Here is an 18215-nt window from a genome sequence, read left to right on the forward strand (position 1 = left end):
TAGAAAGTGAAGATGTACAGGCTGGGAAGTGGAAACCTTTCACCACGTAAGTTCACAAACCACCCCGGGCTCTCGGGAAGAAAGGTTATATATGGCGTCAGCTTTCCAGCTGTAGGCTTGACTGGTGTGTCGTTTCTTTTATGCCTAAGTAGTTTACGTGATTTCTTCCATATTTACCAATTATTTTCAGCGACAAGTGTATAAAATTGGAAGAATTGTGTGTATGTTAGAGGCATGTACAAGACTGCGGGGCAGACCCTAGGTATAAAGAGGTTTTAGTACTGTTGTGAGTATTGAGGTCACTAGATGTGTCCATGAGCAAATATTTGGGATGATTGGGTTGTAACCAGCATATATAGGGAGGAGTGGTTGGGGATTCTGGTTACTGGAGTGTGTGAGAGAGAAATGTGCTGAAGTGTCTGGATTGCTAGTGAAAAGTTAATGGCTTCTGCTCACTTGTTCAACTTCTATCAAGAGTTTTATGGAAATTAGCACAAAGATGAACAGGAAGACAGTAACAAGGTCAACATATCTCACCAGTAGATAAAAAACTATACTGAGTCAAAACGTGCTTTTTTGCAATTCATTTGAAGCCTGGCTGTCTTGGAACTCAGTATGTGGACCAGGCTTCTCTTGAATGCACAGAGGTCTATTTGCCTCTTCATAAGTGCTGAGACTGAAGGTGTGTGCCCTCATGCCCAGCAAGATAAATTGAAGAAGGACTTATTTTATGTGTATGGGTGATTTGCTTGCATGTATGTCTGTGCTCTCCATGCATGCGGGGTACCTGTCAGAAGACAGCATCGGATCTCCTAGAACATGGCTGTAATGTGGGTTCTGAGAATCAAAGCTGGGTCCTCTGACCGGGCAGCCAGTACTCTTCTCACCAAGTTATCTCTCCTTCTATACTAAGGAACTTGAACAAGGTTTCAAAGAGCTAGTAAGTCGTACCAAAAGTCTCTGAAGTCCCCTTTTTGGTCTCTAAATCATGTTCTTAGTCCTCTGTCTTCCCTGAATTGAGAAATTCAGGAACATATAAAGTTCAGCCTGGGCCAGGAGATGAAAAATAATGTTTTTGCCTTCAGAATACACAGACATAAACGCTTCCTGTTGGTGTTGATAGTGGGAAATAACACATCCGTATGCTTTGATTGTTTTAGTTAATAGTTGTGCACAAATTATTTGAACTTAAGTGTTAATATTTCGTGTCTCGTAATTAGTTACCAAAAATCAGGAAGCCATATTAAATAGTGTACCAAAGTGTTCTTTCTGAGACATTCTGTGAGCAATAGGTTGGGGATTTGTACAGCACTGCTTAGAAATTCAGGAAGCCAGAGGTGGGAGTGGAATGCTACCACTGACACCATAGTTCACTCTAACCCAGATCTCTGTCTTTGGCTTTCTTTCTCTTTCGGTTTGTTTCATTCGGGATGGGACTCGGGGCCTTATGTTATGTACTCCGGGCTTGTGTTTCAGCCCTGTACCATATCCAATCCCTCAGCACATCTCTTTCCTTCTCTGGGTTTTAGTTTCACCCTATCCAAGAAGATACTTCTTTTAAAGTCGTTCTAATTCCTAAATTTTGTGATTCAGTGTGCTATAAATAGTACAATAGTGTTGCCTGTATCTTCTCCAAGCCTCCATATTGCTCCTTAATGTGTATTATTAAATCGATAACTGGAAAGAGGAACAATTATTTGGTGTTTTAAATTTAATAAATGTCTTCGTATCTTTGAGAAATTCTTGAGTGTATGAATTCTCAAAGGTAGTCATAGATAGGACGACCAAAGGCAGCCGAGCAACTGTTTTAAGTAACCAAGTAAACATATTTTCTAAATTGAAGTCTTTGCATACATAAAGTTTTTTCCAGACAGCTTCAGTTTGCAGTCAGGTCATGAGCATTACTTTGTACGAGAGGAATTTTAAATGACTGAGGAATGAATGTGGAGATAGCCATCTTAAGATTTTCATACTTACCTCAGAGGTTATCTGGTTTCATCTCCAAAGGGATCATAGCTAGTGAGCAGTAGCTGTTGGACAGAGCCACACAATGTCTCGGTAAGAATGGGACTCTCGAGTTCTCTGGCGGGGATCTAATTCTGCTTGCTTCGCATTTTACCTGTATTTTGGGGATATCCCTTTGTGTCATTTACTTGTGCCTTGGGAGTGAACTTTATCAGAGCTGGCCTTCTGTGTTTTTCAGGACAACGCAGGACATCTCGCTGTCTTTGTCGGCAAGGAATTCTCAGCCTCACAGCCCAACATCTTCCCTGACGTCCGGGAATCAGTTGCTGCAGTCTCCACCATCTACGAGACTGTCTTCTGCCCAACACGCTTTGGCCGCAAACCAAGGCGACCACTCTACACACCTGCCAAGGCAGCAGCAACACTTTCTTCCGAATCAGAGTCATCAGGGGGATCACTACCGTCTCTCCCAGTCCGCCTTGCCTCCTCCAGCACCGCAGCAGCCGGGGGAAGCCTACTCAGCTATGCCTCGGGCTCAGCCGTCTGCTTCTTATCAGCCCATGCCAGCTGACCCTTTCGCCATCGTCTCGAGAGCCCAGCAGATGGTTGAGATCCTCTCTGACGAGAATCGGAACTTGCGGCAGGAGTTGGATGGATGCTATGAGAAGGTGGCCAGACTGCAGAAGGTATGGCTCCCCATGAGGGTCAGTAGCGGCTTCTTTGAATCGTACTTGTGGGACCTGTTAAATACCCATCTAAATGTTCCGTCTGTGTGAGCCTACCATATAAATGTTTCGTCTGGGTGTGCTTACCATCTTGCGTGGGTGGATCATTAAAATTCTTCCTCTGATGTTGGTCAAACTTTAGGAAAAAGCTTTGTCTATGATAACTAACTTTTTTCTTTTTTTATTATCATAAATTAAGAACAAAGCAATGGACTTCATGATGAAATTTTCACAATGCTTATCATACTTTCATTAAATTCACACTCGCTACCATCTTTTGTTTCCCCCTTTTCTTTAAGAGAGGTAACATTTTGTTTTTATACTAAAATAAAAATACTATAGATGTCCCAGACTCTATAATCCTAAAGAAATACTTAGTTCATTATTTTGTTCAAAAAGTCATCAGATATACTTTTTCGTAAAGAATATTAGTAAGGTCTGTGCCCATGGAAAACCTGCCAGCATTTAAAGGCTTTTTGTCTTGATTATATTTTCCCCATATGATTTTGAGTCAAAAATATAAAGCCATAGTTCATAGGTTCTAGAAAAATCCCACCAGCTGAGATTTTTGTATGGCTCAGGAAAAGACTGACAGTGCTCTTCCTTGTGGGAGTTCTCTTCTAAATTCTTGACACTAGCCCTCCTCCCCACTTTTGCTTTGGTCTTTCTGCACAGATCCACTTCGGCATCTGCTCTATTTCCCTGGTGTGTGTGTGTGTGTGTGTGTGTGTGTGTGTGTGTGTGTGTGTATGTGTTGAGGGGGACACACAAAAGGCACTTAGCGCCACAGCTGGGTGACAGGTGACAGCCATAGGCAGAGGAAATAGAAAAAGGAGTGTGGTTCCCCAGTTCCCATTCGTCCCTGTTCCCTCACCCCCACTGTCTGCCACGGCTTGGAATTCAGCGGTTGAGGGCCTTCAGGCCCGAACCTCAGTTCTTGCCTGGGTGGCTGATTGAATAGAGTTCGGCCTTTGGCGGCTCCTCTGTAGCTTTTGACCATGAGGAGTTCATGTGGCCCGATCTCCTTCCCGACTGTTCAGGAAGTTGTGGCCGAAGGTGGGGAGTGAAGGATGGTAGCCTTGTATTATTTAGCAGCTCTATCTCTAGGAGACAACAAGAATGGACATTTCAGGGCCTGAGAATTTGCTAACAGCAGATCTTTTACCTAAAGGAGAAGTGGCCTTATTTTTTTCCATAGTGAAGTGGTTTTTATGTAGTAGAAAAGATGCCCCTTTCTCAGTTTCCTCAGATCCAGTTGAGGGCTATCAGGGTGGATTGAGAGCTATTACTTTGTCTTGATTTGATAGTTTCTTTCTTCTCAGTTTGACAATTCCCCTCTCTCACATTGTGCTAATGCTGTACATGAATTTTGTCCGTTGACTAGAAACCCTGTTTAGCTGGTTCGACCTCCTCTAACTTTTAATTTGGGTGACCTGGCCTTATCTTTGACATAATTACTGGTTCCTGAGCTCAGATCATCTTTGTCAGGGATCCCTGGTGACACTAGCAGCTGGGCCGGATGAGTAGGGCAGAGCGCAAAATAGGAATTTTCTTCATTGTTTGATCCTTGTGCAGACGTATGTCAGAAAGTCACAATCATCATAGCTTGCGTGTCTGGAGAAGCCAGTTCTAGCCAATGCCGAGGTAGAGAAAAAGGAACAGAAAGGGGAGAAGAAAATGCAAGGAAAAATATGGTATACACCAGATAGTAGTGCTAGAAAGAAAGGAAGAAACAAAGGAAGGAAGGAGGGAAAAGAAAAAGAGGGGGAAGAAAGAAAGAAAAAAAGGAAGGAAGGAAGGAAGGAAGGAAGGAAGGAAGGAAGGAAGGAAGGAAGGAAAGAAGGAGAGTAGGCGAGTGAGCACTGGAAGCTCCTGGGGACAGAAAGTAGAACAAGTAAGTCCTGAAACCCACCCCCACTCTCCCTGTCTTCCACTCCTTCTACCACTCACACCAAGTCATTGGATCGGCCGTTGGCCTTTCTGTGAAGGCCTTGTTGCACTGCTCTTTGCAAGAGGACAGTATCTCCACAAGGGGAAGGAGAAGGATTAGCAACAGCTCCTTCACAGGCAGGCTGTGTGTGCACTTGGAGAAAGGGGCTGTCTTCTAGGTGCCGGCCTTCTCTGGGCGCTGGGCGGCAAGTAGGAAGCCTCAGTCACTTTCTCTTGGCTGCCTCTCGCAGACCAACACCAAGCCTGCTCTTTCAAATGGAAATGTTTATTTTCTCCTCTGCAGCACTTGAATTTCCTGCAAAAGCCTTCACCAGGCACAGGCCCTGCAGATCTTGTCTCTAAATGCCATTCGCCAGTTTTCACCTTCTGTGCTGCTATCTTGGTGCCATCTGCAAGGAGAAAAACACTTTCAAGTCTGCTCTTTTCAGTGAGCCTCATTTATTTGCAGGCAGTTCTGTCTCCTGCAGGATTCTGAAGATGGGGGCAGCTGCAATTGGAACTGACTGCTCCTCCCCCATCCTCAATTGGGGCGCCTGTTTATCCCCCCACCCCAAAGCACCATGAGCTTTGTTTAAGAAGAGTGGAAAGCTGAGTAGAAATGCAGAGTGGTTACAGGAGTCAGCCTTAATTTGAAAATTGCTTAATAGGCCATGGGGTTTATTTGTCTTATACAAATTATATGCAAATAATCTCTGCGGTTGTTACACATGCTCGGGAGCTGAACTGGTCGCAGAGAAACTCTGGAGTCTAATTTCTTCTTTTCTTCCTGATTCTGGCTAATTCTGGACAAGAACGTTGGCCTTTTCTTCTCATTTTATAAGACTTGCAGAGAAGTGTCATAAAACCACACAAATTATGAATTCGAGTTAAAAATCGGTACTAGTTTCCAACTGACTCTGGTGACTGCGGGATAAAGTCCAAATGCCTGGCATTTAAAACCATTTTATGACCTGACTGCACTTATCTTCACAGCCATATCCCTCTAGCTTCCCTGTGGCTACCACACAGTGTCCAGTCAAATGAGACTCCTGGCCACTCTGGGAATGCATTTGCTTACTCAGAATAGAATACCCTTCCCCTCACCTCTGCCCATTGAAATCCAATCCCACTTTCAGGATCTGACTCCAAATGCCATCTCTCCCTGAAATTATTTTCCTCCCCTCCCCCAACCAGGGATAACTTCTTTTCTGTTTTGCATTGCTCCGTGTTCCCTTCTGGCTGTGTCTGGCCCTACGTTCTCTGGCTAGATTGTATTGGAGGAGAGGCTAATGTGGACGTTCTCATTCAGGTTTGCGCACTTTACAGCGCAATCGTGCCTTCTTGACCGTCTGAATCTTGGTTGGCTAGTTGTGAAAGGGAATTGAGTCGTACTGCGTAAGGCTGACTATTTGGGGTTTTAGGGCTTATGTTTGCTGCTGATTTGTTCTTGGGAAAGGTGATTTAACTACTCTCTGCCTCGCCTGGGCAGATGTCAGGGCAAACTGAAAGAATAGCACAGAAGTCCTTTGAGGGTGTCAAAAGAAAGTTATTGCTATACAATAAACAGTATTATTAATATTTTCAAGATCAGAAATAAAAACCTTATGAAGTCTATTTTATCTTATTGCCTACCATGAGGCAGAAATCACTATGCCCAGCCCCCACTCCACCCCAACAGAAATACACACACACACACACACACACACACACACACACCTTTGTCTTATGGAAATCCTATGAAGCAGTCGAATCATTTACTGAGCTCACAGTCTTTTTCAAAAACCTGGTTCTTAAATATGTTACACTTGCTTCCTGGCCATATGTAAACTCGGAAAAAAAGAGGCCACCTAAGTGCTGTATGTACGGTTCTAAACTGTCTTTTCCATTAAACGTTTAGCAGCAACACCATCTTTCTTTTTAATGTTAAGGTGGAGACAGAAATCCAGCGGGTCTCCGAGGCATATGAGAATTTGGTGAAGTCGTCTTCTAAGAGAGAGTCTCTGGAGAAAGCCATGAGGAACAAGCTGGAGGGTGAGATTCGAAGGATGCATGACTTCAACAGAGATCTGAGAGGTAAGGGACTAGTGGGATTAACTTGGTAGTTATTTTTTTGTTTGTTTGCTTTTTGAGATAAGGTCTACATAGTCCAGGCTGGATTAGAACTTACTCCATTGTCTATGCTGGCCTTGTGCTCCATAATACCCATGAAAGCATGCATTCCCTACACTGGCTCTTGCTTTAGTAGGTCTTGTCCTGTTTTGAGATTCACATTTGCAAACTCAGGTGGGTCTGTGTCACCCATCCTTATTGTCAAAAAAGATGCTGCCTTTTGTCAAAGGCTAGTATTTAGAAGACAAATGGCAAGTGCTTGGAAGTGTGTGTGTGTGTGTGTGTGTGTGTGTGTGTGTGCAAGGCCCTGCTGATTTTCTGCGCATCTTGCAGACCGTCTAGAGACTGCCAACAAGCAGCTGGCAGAAAAGGAGTACGAGGGCTCAGAGGACACCAGGAAAACCATCTCTCAGCTCTTTGCCAAAAGTAAGTCTGGAAACTCTACAGGCAGGTATGAATATGTGGATGGGCCGTAACTGCTCTGGAAATGTTGCTGGTGTATATGGAAGAAGAGTTTATGAAAATGGTGCCTGACTTTTTAGCCTTCTCAAAACAACCAGGAGAGAATGAATGTCTTTCTTCTGTTGCTGCATGAAGCACCAGGAAGGCTGCTGCCACAACCTCCAGTCACACTACTCTCTGGACTAAGTCAGAAAAAGCCCACTTGGGCCCCCACCATTGTCATGGCTAACTGAAGACAAGACCTTAGGGAATCTCGTCCTTATTAATGCTGAAGGGATCGTTGTAGGTGCTTCCATATACTGGCTCTGGTATATGGGATGGGCATGCACGACAATGATTAATGTTTGGAATCCCCAACCTGCATCAGGGGTTCCCCTATTAAATGCTTACTGTTGTATCATATCATTACCCACTTGGAAATTGTGAAGACAGCCAGAGAAGGACAGGCCTCTGCTATGACCTGAATTCATGGTTCTGCTTGCAGAGTTGGAGGGTACAGGGCTGGGCAGAGCTGCGCTTTCCTCATAATAGGGTTTCCTTTGTCTGGAAATACTCCTAGGACTGTAACAATGAATTAATCCTCTTCTTTATCGGCCCCTAATGGACTCCACCCAGCTAGACAATGCCTAATTCTTTCCAATTGCTATAATAAAAGCAACAATAAAAACTTCATAGTAGATTGAGTCCACTGGGAGAATGAATTGGGTTGAGAACAGATGAACTGGCCTTGTTTCTGCAGATGCCTAAGTTTGGCTTTGCCCTACCCCAGCCTCCCTCAGTGAAGCTCCCAATGCTATCCTGCTTGTTGGGGACTTGTCAGACTCTTTTCTTTTTGCTGGGCCTCCCAGTGACCCTTTCATGTCATTCTGTGCAGTTTCCAGTTAGCTTTTACAAGTCTGTTTGATCTTCACTTACAATATTCCCATCCCCGCCTGGGTTGCTCTGTTGCGCTCTGGCTTCTGAACAGTTTTGTTCTTCCTCTTTGCCCTGAGCCTCCCAGTCCTTTGTCGGTAGTCTAAGAGTGAGGAATGTTGTTTTTCTGGTGTCATCAGAACCTAGGGGAAATTGTGAAGTTGCTTTTGTGGTGTCACGCTTACCCTGGAAGCTAGTTCAGTGGCAGGAAGATGGTGGCAGTCTCCCAGAGTGAAACAAAACATATGGATTCGTGCCCTGGATCTGCTAGCTTACACTCCTGTCTGTGAGTAAATGCTATTTCAGGTGCTCTCGGAGCTCTGCTGTGGGTTTATAAAATATAGTTATTTGCTAAACCAAATTACATCAACAGCAGAATGAAACACTCTCAGCACTTCTAAAACTAGGTGGGAAAGAGAGCATGCCTTTTGACCCCTTTATTTCTCTTGCCTTTGGGCATCCAAACCTCCCTGCAAGGTAGGAACTGTAGCAGGAAGGAAGAAAGCTCTTCTGAAAAGCCTTCCTTGGGAGTATACTCCAGCAACCAGAGAGACGGAAGCAATTTAACCCAGAAGGCAGTTGGGTACAGTAGAATAGACTTCGAATAGGTTGAGCTTAAGTATGGAATCCACTCCTAATTTTCCAGATGTGGGAGCTCTTACAATGCAGTCATGCTTGCTCTCCAAGTCCTGTTTCCTCATATGCAAAACAGAGAAGAGAAGAATAATGCCTCATATCCTTGTTCTGAGGATTAAGCTAGCACAATGCCTGATATGTAGTGAGCGTTCAGTAAATGCTCATTGCTTTTCAAGGTACAACTTAGTCAGATCGATGTATGTAATGTCACAGTGGGAAATGAGGCCACGCTGGCATCATGAAGATAAGGTCCAAATCTATTTGTTTGAGTTTCTGGGATGAGGTTTGTCCTAGATAACAGGAGAAGTACCTGGAAAAACATGAGGAGCCATAGAGGGATATGTCAAGGTCCCTTGTAGCTATACTTTAGTATCAAATTCAGAAACAAAATTGCTATTCTTACAGGTGAGATTTAGTCTCCACATTGTAAAAACTAATATAAAAGAATCATTCACATCTTAATAAAAGACATATTTTGAAACTGTGATTCTTTTCCATCATCAATCATGGTGATGATGATTATCATTTTCTTTAGTAGGCTTTCTTGGTGTTTTTCATGTTTCTCTCATTTAAATACCTTATGTTATCTAATTGGATCCTTAACTAATATGGATTAACAAAAACAGCAATGTTGCCTGTGCTTTCATCTGTAGAGTGTTTTTATCCTGTCTTAGAATGTCCATCTTTCTAGTTATATAACTCTCCTGTCCTCGCATGCTGTCTACATTTTCTTATTAAAAACCTAAGCATATTAATCAAAGGCATTTCAGAGTTATGATCTGACCATTCCAACATCCTTGACTTAACTGGGTCTGGTCCCGATGCATGCAGGCTGTGTCTTTTAGAAAACTGTGTGTGCATTTTGCCCTTTAGTTTAAAAAGGGTACTGCTATGTTGATTATGCTGTTGAGTGGCAGGAATTACATGGTGGCTAAGAAGGGCTGCAGTAGGCAAGTCTTGGAAGAATATTTGCCCTGTATTGTTCTGGGCATAAGACTCCTTCCTGATGTGGCATGGGCTGTGCAGCAAGTGAAATAAATGGTTTCTAGCAGTAAGATTAGGTTTTTGGTTTTTATTTTGAGGCTGTGCTTTTGGGCTGTAAACCTTATGAATGTGGCTCGGTCCCCACCCCTGTTGACTGCAGTGTGATCAGAGGGGCCTAAAGTCACGTACTTCTTTTTCTGAGGCCTGGAACGTGTCTAAATGGACCTTATCATCGTTCCTCCAGACTGCTTAGTATCCGAAGTATTTCTGCAAGTTAGGTATTGGTTAAAGTTTCTCCTCAGGGCATGTCTTGTTGAGAAAAACAAAATGTCTCCGTCAGTTTCAGGATGGTTTCTTTCCCCTCCTACTGCTGATAACATATTTTTTTTCTGGTCTCCTGGGAGAACCTAGATGAACACCTGGTGGCGAAAAACTTCCAAAAATGTGGGTGTTCCAGTATGAGCGCCTCTCCCAGGAATTAGCCCTCACATTTGTACATACTGAACTGCTAACGATTCCTCAATTATAATGCAGGGTTTCCTAACCAGCTCCCATGGTTTCCATGGTCTTTGCCCATGGAATTCTAATTTGGTAAATTGTGATTCTCTGTCCACCTACCTCCTATTTTGAGGACAGAAACTTGCCCTGTGAATTTCACTCTGTGAGAGCTCTCTATAGATCTCTCTTCAATCTTTTCTTTTTAATTCAGCTTTTTACGTATCTGTTACAATGGAGTCACAATTTTCTGTTATTCTATTTTAGAATAAAGAATTTAAAATATGGTTGGTAGTTGGCCTAACTGCTTTTCATGTTGAAGTCAGGAAGGTAAAGACAGGGTAGAAGTTAGAATCAAGGTCCTGTTTAAATGGCTCGTCATAGATTTAGGGCCAAGAGCTGTGATATTTATGGAACCACCCTTGCATGGCTGAGATAAATACCACTTCATTTTGCCGTATCATCTCCTAGTACACACTTTGCTGCAGATTTCGGTTGTTCAATTTTATGTGAACAGAGATAAGGGATTGAGTGCTGTTTGGATATCATTTTCTCTATTTCTGTGTCTTTCTCCTCTTCATTTCTAGTATCTTTGATTTACCCTGCTTGACAGAGACTTCTCAGTGCTTTCATCTTTATGTGTGTTACTCTGCTTCTGAATGCAATCACTAATTAGACCAACTTCTTCAGTGACTTTTCCATTCTAAAGACATAGACTGTATCAATGCAAATGTACATATACACACAGATACACAATGCACCGATACATGGCTATACATTATTCATAGGTATACATCCATAAATATGTTTGTGTGCATGTATGCATGCATGTGTGTTCCCATATATGCAAAATACACTGTAAGCACACAAACATATTTTATTACTGTAAAAGCTCTAATCATTTGCATAGATGAATTTGATGCCTATATTTCTAAATTAGTTTTCCCTTATACTCTGCCTCGTTCTTTCCCACAGTCCCTCCATACCCAATCTGTCCTGCAGAAGAAAGGGTAGGAAAGAACATAAGATGGCTTCCAGTTTTACCTTATTCCCTTTATAAAAACTCCGGGCTTGGTGGATACTGAAATGAAGTGAGTTAGGTTGGCCATGGTGTTGGATCAGGCTTTCCCTAGAGAGGACATGTTTTCTAATGGTATTGATCTCAGAAAAGGTTCTTGCATAAGGAGTAGGTTTGGAGGTTGCTTCTGTTTTAAGAAATAGCATTTTTAGACTATTTGGTACATTGGAATAAGGAGATAGTGGGGTAAATTTTGTTCAGCTTAGTTGCTATTTTGCCAAACATTTTGTAAAAACAAAACTAAGGAAATGAACTTACTCTGCATTGTATGTGTATGTATGTATACATGTGTGTTCATCTTTGTGTAGTGCATAATCCTTTCTTAGGACACTTTATATCTCCTTATTTGTTACTTCTTATTTACTCAACAAGTTAGTGGTTGATCCAGTGGTAAAATCTAAATGTTGTAAAATTTTGATTCTTTTAGCCATGTTCTAGAAGAGTGTACACTGTCAAGTAATTAATATATATGGCATATTAGTTTTTCTCACTTAAGGCTTTGACCAAGCTTCAGGAAGACAATATTGATATTCCATGTCCTCACAGATAAAGAAAGCCAGCGGGAGAAGGAGAAGCTAGAAGCAGAGCTTGCTACTGCTCGCTCTACCAATGAAGACCAAAGGCGACACATTGAAATCCGAGACCAGGCATTGAGCAATGCCCAGGCGAAGGTGGTGAAGCTGGAAGAAGAGGTATGTGTCCTCAGGTAGCACATGAACCTGAGAGTAGGAAATCTGGGGGGCTCCTGGGCTTCTCATCCTTTTGAATATGCAGCTTACACAGTCTTCCCACAGAGAGAGGGGCCATTGTTGGCTTCTGGTTACAACTGTGCCGACAAAAGTGGGTTGATTTTGATGTCATTTTCCTTTTCTACAGGTTCTTTTGTTTCTTCCAGAATATAACATTATTACAATCAAAGGAGGCAATTTTCATTCTGCTATTCATTTACTAAGTGGTTTTCAATCCCTAAGTTCTCCCTAATACCTAGCCCTGCCTTAAACTTATTTTTTACAGAACTTTAAAGCCTTGTTTGCAAAAAACTATAGAACCACTCAAGGTATTTTCAAATATTCCAGTGATCTTGAAATTGGAATGGTCCTATTCTTCCCATACCCACAGGGAAGTCAAACCTGTCCTTTGTCTTAGGTCAGAAGTGCATCTTGATGGCCACATCTTTTGCTATTGAATTTGACAGTGTGATTTGGAGATGGGAGCTGGCTTCAGGGGTCTGACACAAAGTAAGACCCATGGAGAGGTTACAGTTTCTGTCAGGAGAATGCATTGGTAGAGATCTTGGCTGTGGCTTAGAGACTAGTTTTAAAGAATATTATTATGTGGTATGGCTGAATTTGCCAGCTCTTTGTCTGAATGTATGGAACCTTCTCTTAACAAACACAAGAGTCTCTGAACTATTAAAAATGTGATTTAAATATGTATTTGATTAGTCTCCATGTAGAAGTTACTCTATTGCGACACTAAACTGTCCTCCTGTGAAAAAGAGGAAGCTTTGTGACTCTACTGTCATTAATTAACCCTGAATGCTGGTTGCGATTGTACTAGAGTACAATTAACAACATTGGACTTTTGGGAATGAGTATATTCCAACAAAGATGTGATGATGAAGTATAAATTGACTAAGAAATTCAAATCTTCTTAAATTCTATCTTGAAATTTGAATTGTTTTAAGAGAAATAATAACTTTCATGGATCTCTAGTAGAAAGCCACTTGGACAAGATAGCAAATCTAAGGCCAACTTACGTTACATAGTGAACCGTTTTCTGAAAACAATAGTAATAGCCCCCATTTTCTTACAATTTGAAAGCCTTATGAACCCAAAACAAGATAAAATTGTAGTTTCAGCAACTAAATGACATTGTGGCTCTTGTATGTGAAATGTCTTCCCTGCCTCCCTTGATCCCCTGCTTCCTGCCCCTCTCTAAAAATGTCCCTAGTTGGTGGAGAGCTCCAGATGTACACATTTCCCCTGCTGTTCTCATTGAGCAATAAAGACTGCTTGGAGTTAGGTTGTGGGTTCAGTTTACTAGGAGATAAGATCATGTAATCCATGATATCCTTTAGTCTGACTTGCCCAAAATGTTAACTTTAAGTTGTAGAACATCAACATAATGTGTTCTACTTCTTCAGTCCTCTGTCTTAGAAACATACTTTTACGTCATGGAAAACGACAGCGCCTCAAAGCGTTGTCACATTGCCTTGATATGCCTGATTACCCAGAAGGCCTTGCTTATTCAGGATTAAAACTGCTCAGTATGGAATCTTAGGATTCACTAACTCTGTCACAGTTTGATATGGGGTTTTTAGTGTAATGCTTTCACAAAATCAATAACTGTGTCTGTCTTATGAATGCTTTTCGTGCTGGGTGTGGTGACACATGCCTGAGAACCCAGCAGTTAGGAGGCAGAGGTAGGTGGATTTTGGGGAGTCCAATGGCAGCTTTGTCTATATAGTGAGTTCCAGGACAGACAGAAATACACAATGAGAACCTATCTCCAGACACAAAGCAAGAGCGAGGGAGACTGAGATTTATTCATGAGTAGATAAGGTTTTCTTACGCTTGATGAACAGGGCTTAAGGAAGGCCATGTTGGAGAGTAGAGAGAGACACCGAAAGACCTGCCTGTGTTCTGTGTAAACACACATTGTATGGCTCAGGTCTGGCCTTATGAACTTTCCTTACTTCTCAGAAATCTGGAGTTTTTCCAGGGCAAAGTTCTCTTGCCTGTTTTGCAAATCAGCTTTCTGAGAACATTCTCCAAACAGGCCTTTGGTGAGGGGAGGCTTTTCCCAGCTTTTCAAGTTCAGGGTCACTCAGGTAACTAGTTTTCATTGCACCAAGATGGTAGGGAAAATTATAAGTGTATCGAGTCAAGGACCCTGGAGTTCTTATATGCCTTCGCCTCTTGAAAGCCCGCATGTAGGTACATTCCGTGACCTTCACCTCATGTTTCTAATCCTCTGTGCCTCCTGCCTGTAGGCTTCTGCAGTCACTCTTGAAAGCATTCCACAGGAGGGCCACCTCAGGCAAGAACTGGTTTCCTAAAGCCCTAACTTTCAATTTCTTACAAGCTCAATGCAGATGGGAGCTTGTTCCTCTGTGAACGACGCTCTCGTGAAATCTACAGAGCTATTCTGCTAGGACAGGGGTGAATACATCTGCTCACCTGGCAAGTCATGGTGAGACAGACCTTAAAATCAGTCTACAGCCTGGGTAGCCAACAGCCAGATGAGGTAAATGATGCATTCCTGACCTCCTTACTGTTATCTTTTGGGACACATGTGTCTTATTGAAGTTGACACTGATTAAATGTGTCTAAAGAGCTCTGTGTCCTAAAGCAACCACAATATTCTCACATTCACAGAGAGCTTCCCCATCCTCTCTAATTTTAACCTCACCGAGGAGTTTCCATGGCTGTCTGGCATGTCTTCTCACAAGACTCAAGGCAGCCTGGGTGCCTGGCCAGCTGCTACATTAGGAGAATACAGAGTTGAAGCAGTGGCTTGGGTGATTGTTCCAGGGATGGTGGGAAAAATGAACTTGGCAAAGTCAGATTGAGAAGATGCCGAGGGTATGCATAGTGGGCACAGGGTACACAAACACATAAAGCAGCAGGTGAGAGGGAGGACTGGTGGAGAGCCAGGGAACCGGATTTGGGGCTATAATCACCACTATAGAGACTGAGGAAGAAGGGGCTAAAGCGTTAACCTGTTTGGCATTAGAGTGGCTAGTGAAGATTTAGACTTGTGCTCTTGTCAAGACAGTCCATTCTCAGGCACTTCTCAAATGTACCTATGTCCTGTTTTACTCCACTGCCATGAACATTCTTCTTAAGGGTTATCATTTGTCAGTCTTTCTATGTCCTTCACTACTAAATTTATTTGGCTTTTTGTTTTGTTTTGTTCTAAAGATATATTATGCTATATCATCTCTCTACCACAGAATACACCAGATTCCTCCTTTCCAGTAGTAAAGGAAGATGTCTTGTGTACAAACATTAATATGTTTAATACTCTCCAATAATTTTTAACCAGTTGGACTCTGTTGATGAAGTTTAAGCTTATATAATAGTTAAAACGTTATACATTTGAGTGAAGTCTATGACGGTAAACTATGTTTACACTTAGGGTTAATAGGATAAGGTACATACGCACCCAGACATTTCCCAGAGTGTTCTGATGATGGACTATCACATAATTTAAAAAACATTTCATCAAAGGATGAAAATTTTATGCCTATGACAGTGCAGTTTCTTTGTAGTGGGTGTGGGTTGTCTTATCCAGCATGTTCAAAAAGAAAAAACTTTGTCCACATACCAGATCGAGATGGGGTGATCTCTTGTAGTTTGTCTTTCAATCATTCCTTAATGACTATATGACTTTTTAAATTCCCAAGGTAGAAGCCTTGGAAGTTTCTTTATTCCGAAGGCAGCAAGTTTCCAGAGGCGGTGTTCTACTCTTTAAGTCTTTTAATATCTACCAGCGGACCACAGACATTTTGGCAAAGGACAGAGGCAGCTTGCTAATACCAGGCTAGTGTTACCAAATTGCTTCAATGTGAATCCTGACTTAGAGCCGGGTCACCGGGTAAAAACTAAATCAGATGAAGCTAAAACTCCTGAAAGCTCATGAGGCAACATAAAAGTTCATTGTAGGAAGGAGAAGAATAGAGAAAATATACTGCCCATTTGATGCTTACAAAATACTGTTTTATAGGCAATCGAAGGCAAGAGACGAATTAGATATATTCAAGGCACTGAATTTAGTTCTGCATCAGCCTCGGTGTCCTTGAGAAGATGGGTGCCTGCATATGGCAGTGTTCTCTCAGCTAGTATAATAATTTGGTTGCTGTACCTACACATAGCTGTTATTGTGGCTCAATGGTGGAGCCCGTGCCTGGCATGCACATGGCCTGGGTTTGAACCCGAGTAACAAGAGAGAAAGAAAATGAATAACAACAAAAGACATGTTTTCTAGTCTCTGGGAGCCTTGATGATAATATTAAAGCACAAATAAGGCAGGACAGTTAGAGAGAAATCTAGGGAAATCGCCAGCGCTTCTAGACCTGCTTCTTGTCTTCCTGTAAAGCAATGAGAAAATGATGACTTAAACACTTCCCTGTGAAGGCCTGAGGCAAGTGATTCGCTTGGGGTGCTCTAAATCAAATTTTGTATATAGCTATCTTTAAAAAATCTGTTTGAAAGACACCCACAGTTGTTGGAAGGAGGGAAGTGGTGCCGTCACGTGGTATTCATTTGTAAGGATCATATTTTCCTGAGTCAGAAGAGGTTATGGGATCTGCCAAATTCTTGGGAATGGGTTCAAATTCTTACAGAAGTGCAGTGGAAAAGATGATTGATTTAGCTCAAGAGGATTTGCCTTGTTTGTTATCAAATTACTTTTCTGCTGTTCTTTCTCCTATTTCTTATAATTTTTAAAGATTCCCTTTATATGTCTTTGCATGTGTGTGTGTGTGTGTGTGTGTGTGTGTGTGTGTGTGTGTGTGTTCTGTATGAGAGGGGGTGGAGGGAAGGAGAAATGGGGGAGAGAAAGAGAGAGACAGACAAACTGACTCATAGACTCGAGGTTGGTCTTGAACACTTGGTCCTCCATCCTCAGTCTTTGAAGTGTAGAGATTACAGGCCTGCATTATGATACTTACATAAGATTCTCCTTTGAAAATGTGTCATGAATAGGGATGATTTGAAACCCTTATGGTGACTTAGCCAAGCAAATATTTAAGAAGCATTGGTAGAGAGACAAAAATGGATGGGGTGAGGATAAGGTGAACCAAAGATGAAGGCAAGGGGAAATAATGGGTTAAAAAGACAAATTGGGAGACAAAAATGGATGGGGTGAGGATAAGGTGGACCAAAGATGAAGGCAAGGGGAAATAATGGGTTAAAAAGACAAATTGGGAGACTATGGGCTAGAGGAAAGTAAAGGAAGGGAAATACCTTTGACAAGTTTTGAGAACTAGTGCTTACTAAGAAAACTTAAATGGATGGAATGATTTCTTCTATTCACTGGATAACCAGAGGGATTTAGGTTGAAATGATGGATTTACTTGGCTTCTTCTGGGAACTCATGGGTACAGGGCTTGATTAGAAACTCAGAATGACTAATCTGTGGTTTTGAAAACTCATTTTCCACATGAAGACCCGAGCCACTCTTGTGGATTTGGAAACTCATCATTTCCTTGAACACTGAAGACATCAAAAATAAATCATCTAGGATTCTATGAGAAGGGCACATTTTTTGTGATCCATCATAAATATACCCCTCCGCACACACACAGCATGTTCTTAGTTCTTACCCCCCACAGTTATGACTAGACAATATTCTAGGGCCCTATTTATGACCTTATTTTATGTAGCCCTCTTAGATATGGCTCATTGTTTAATCTGAAAAGTGAACTCCTAGGTTCATGAACTATGGAGTTTGAAGACCTGTAGAGATCATCATAAATTCATTATCTGTGTAGTTTAGTGGGTTTTTTATTTTTAACTTCTTAAAACTTTGTGGGAGAAGGAATTCCTAAGCAGTGAAACAGTTTGGGGTGAAACAGCAGAGGGTATATGAGAACCAAAAGTATTGTTATGTAACAATCATGTATCTGTTTTATAGAAAGATAGTCATCATGGTAGGTATAGTAGAGTATACCTGTAATCCTAGCATTCCGGCAGGGGGATCTTAAGTTTCAGATCAGCTTGGACAGTTTAGAAAAACTCTTGTCTCAGACAAACAAGATGAGTGGAGTAAGGTGGACAGCCAGTTCGGTCAGAAAACCATCAGAAACGAGAAGAGATGAATACAGACAGACAGAACTCTGTTTTGTATAGAATCCTAAGAAACACATATACAATAGAGGAGCTAGGCGATTCAACCAATCCATAGGAGTGACC

The 18215-nt window shown here is 41.9% G+C and overlaps 1 protein-coding gene across 3 annotated transcripts in view; it reads left to right on the plus strand.

The window, feature by feature from the left end:
- The window catches only part of Amot (angiomotin), a 61770-nt gene that overhangs the window by 22108 nt on the left and 21447 nt on the right, over positions 1 to 18215 (plus strand). For all 3 annotated transcript variants that reach the window (XM_048441942.3, XM_048441961.3, XM_048441952.3), the window contains 4 exons: positions 2204 to 2651; positions 6548 to 6692; positions 7062 to 7154; positions 11842 to 11987. In XM_048441942.3, the coding sequence (XP_048297899.1) occupies positions 2204 to 2651; positions 6548 to 6692; positions 7062 to 7154; positions 11842 to 11987 (832 nt within the window). The remainder of the gene's footprint in view (positions 1 to 2203; positions 2652 to 6547; positions 6693 to 7061; positions 7155 to 11841; positions 11988 to 18215) is intronic.

The sequence above is a fragment of the Myodes glareolus genome, chromosome X (genome assembly GCF_982192425.1).
Source record: "Myodes glareolus chromosome X, mMyoGla1.1, whole genome shotgun sequence".
NCBI lineage: Eukaryota > Metazoa > Chordata > Mammalia > Rodentia > Cricetidae > Myodes > Myodes glareolus.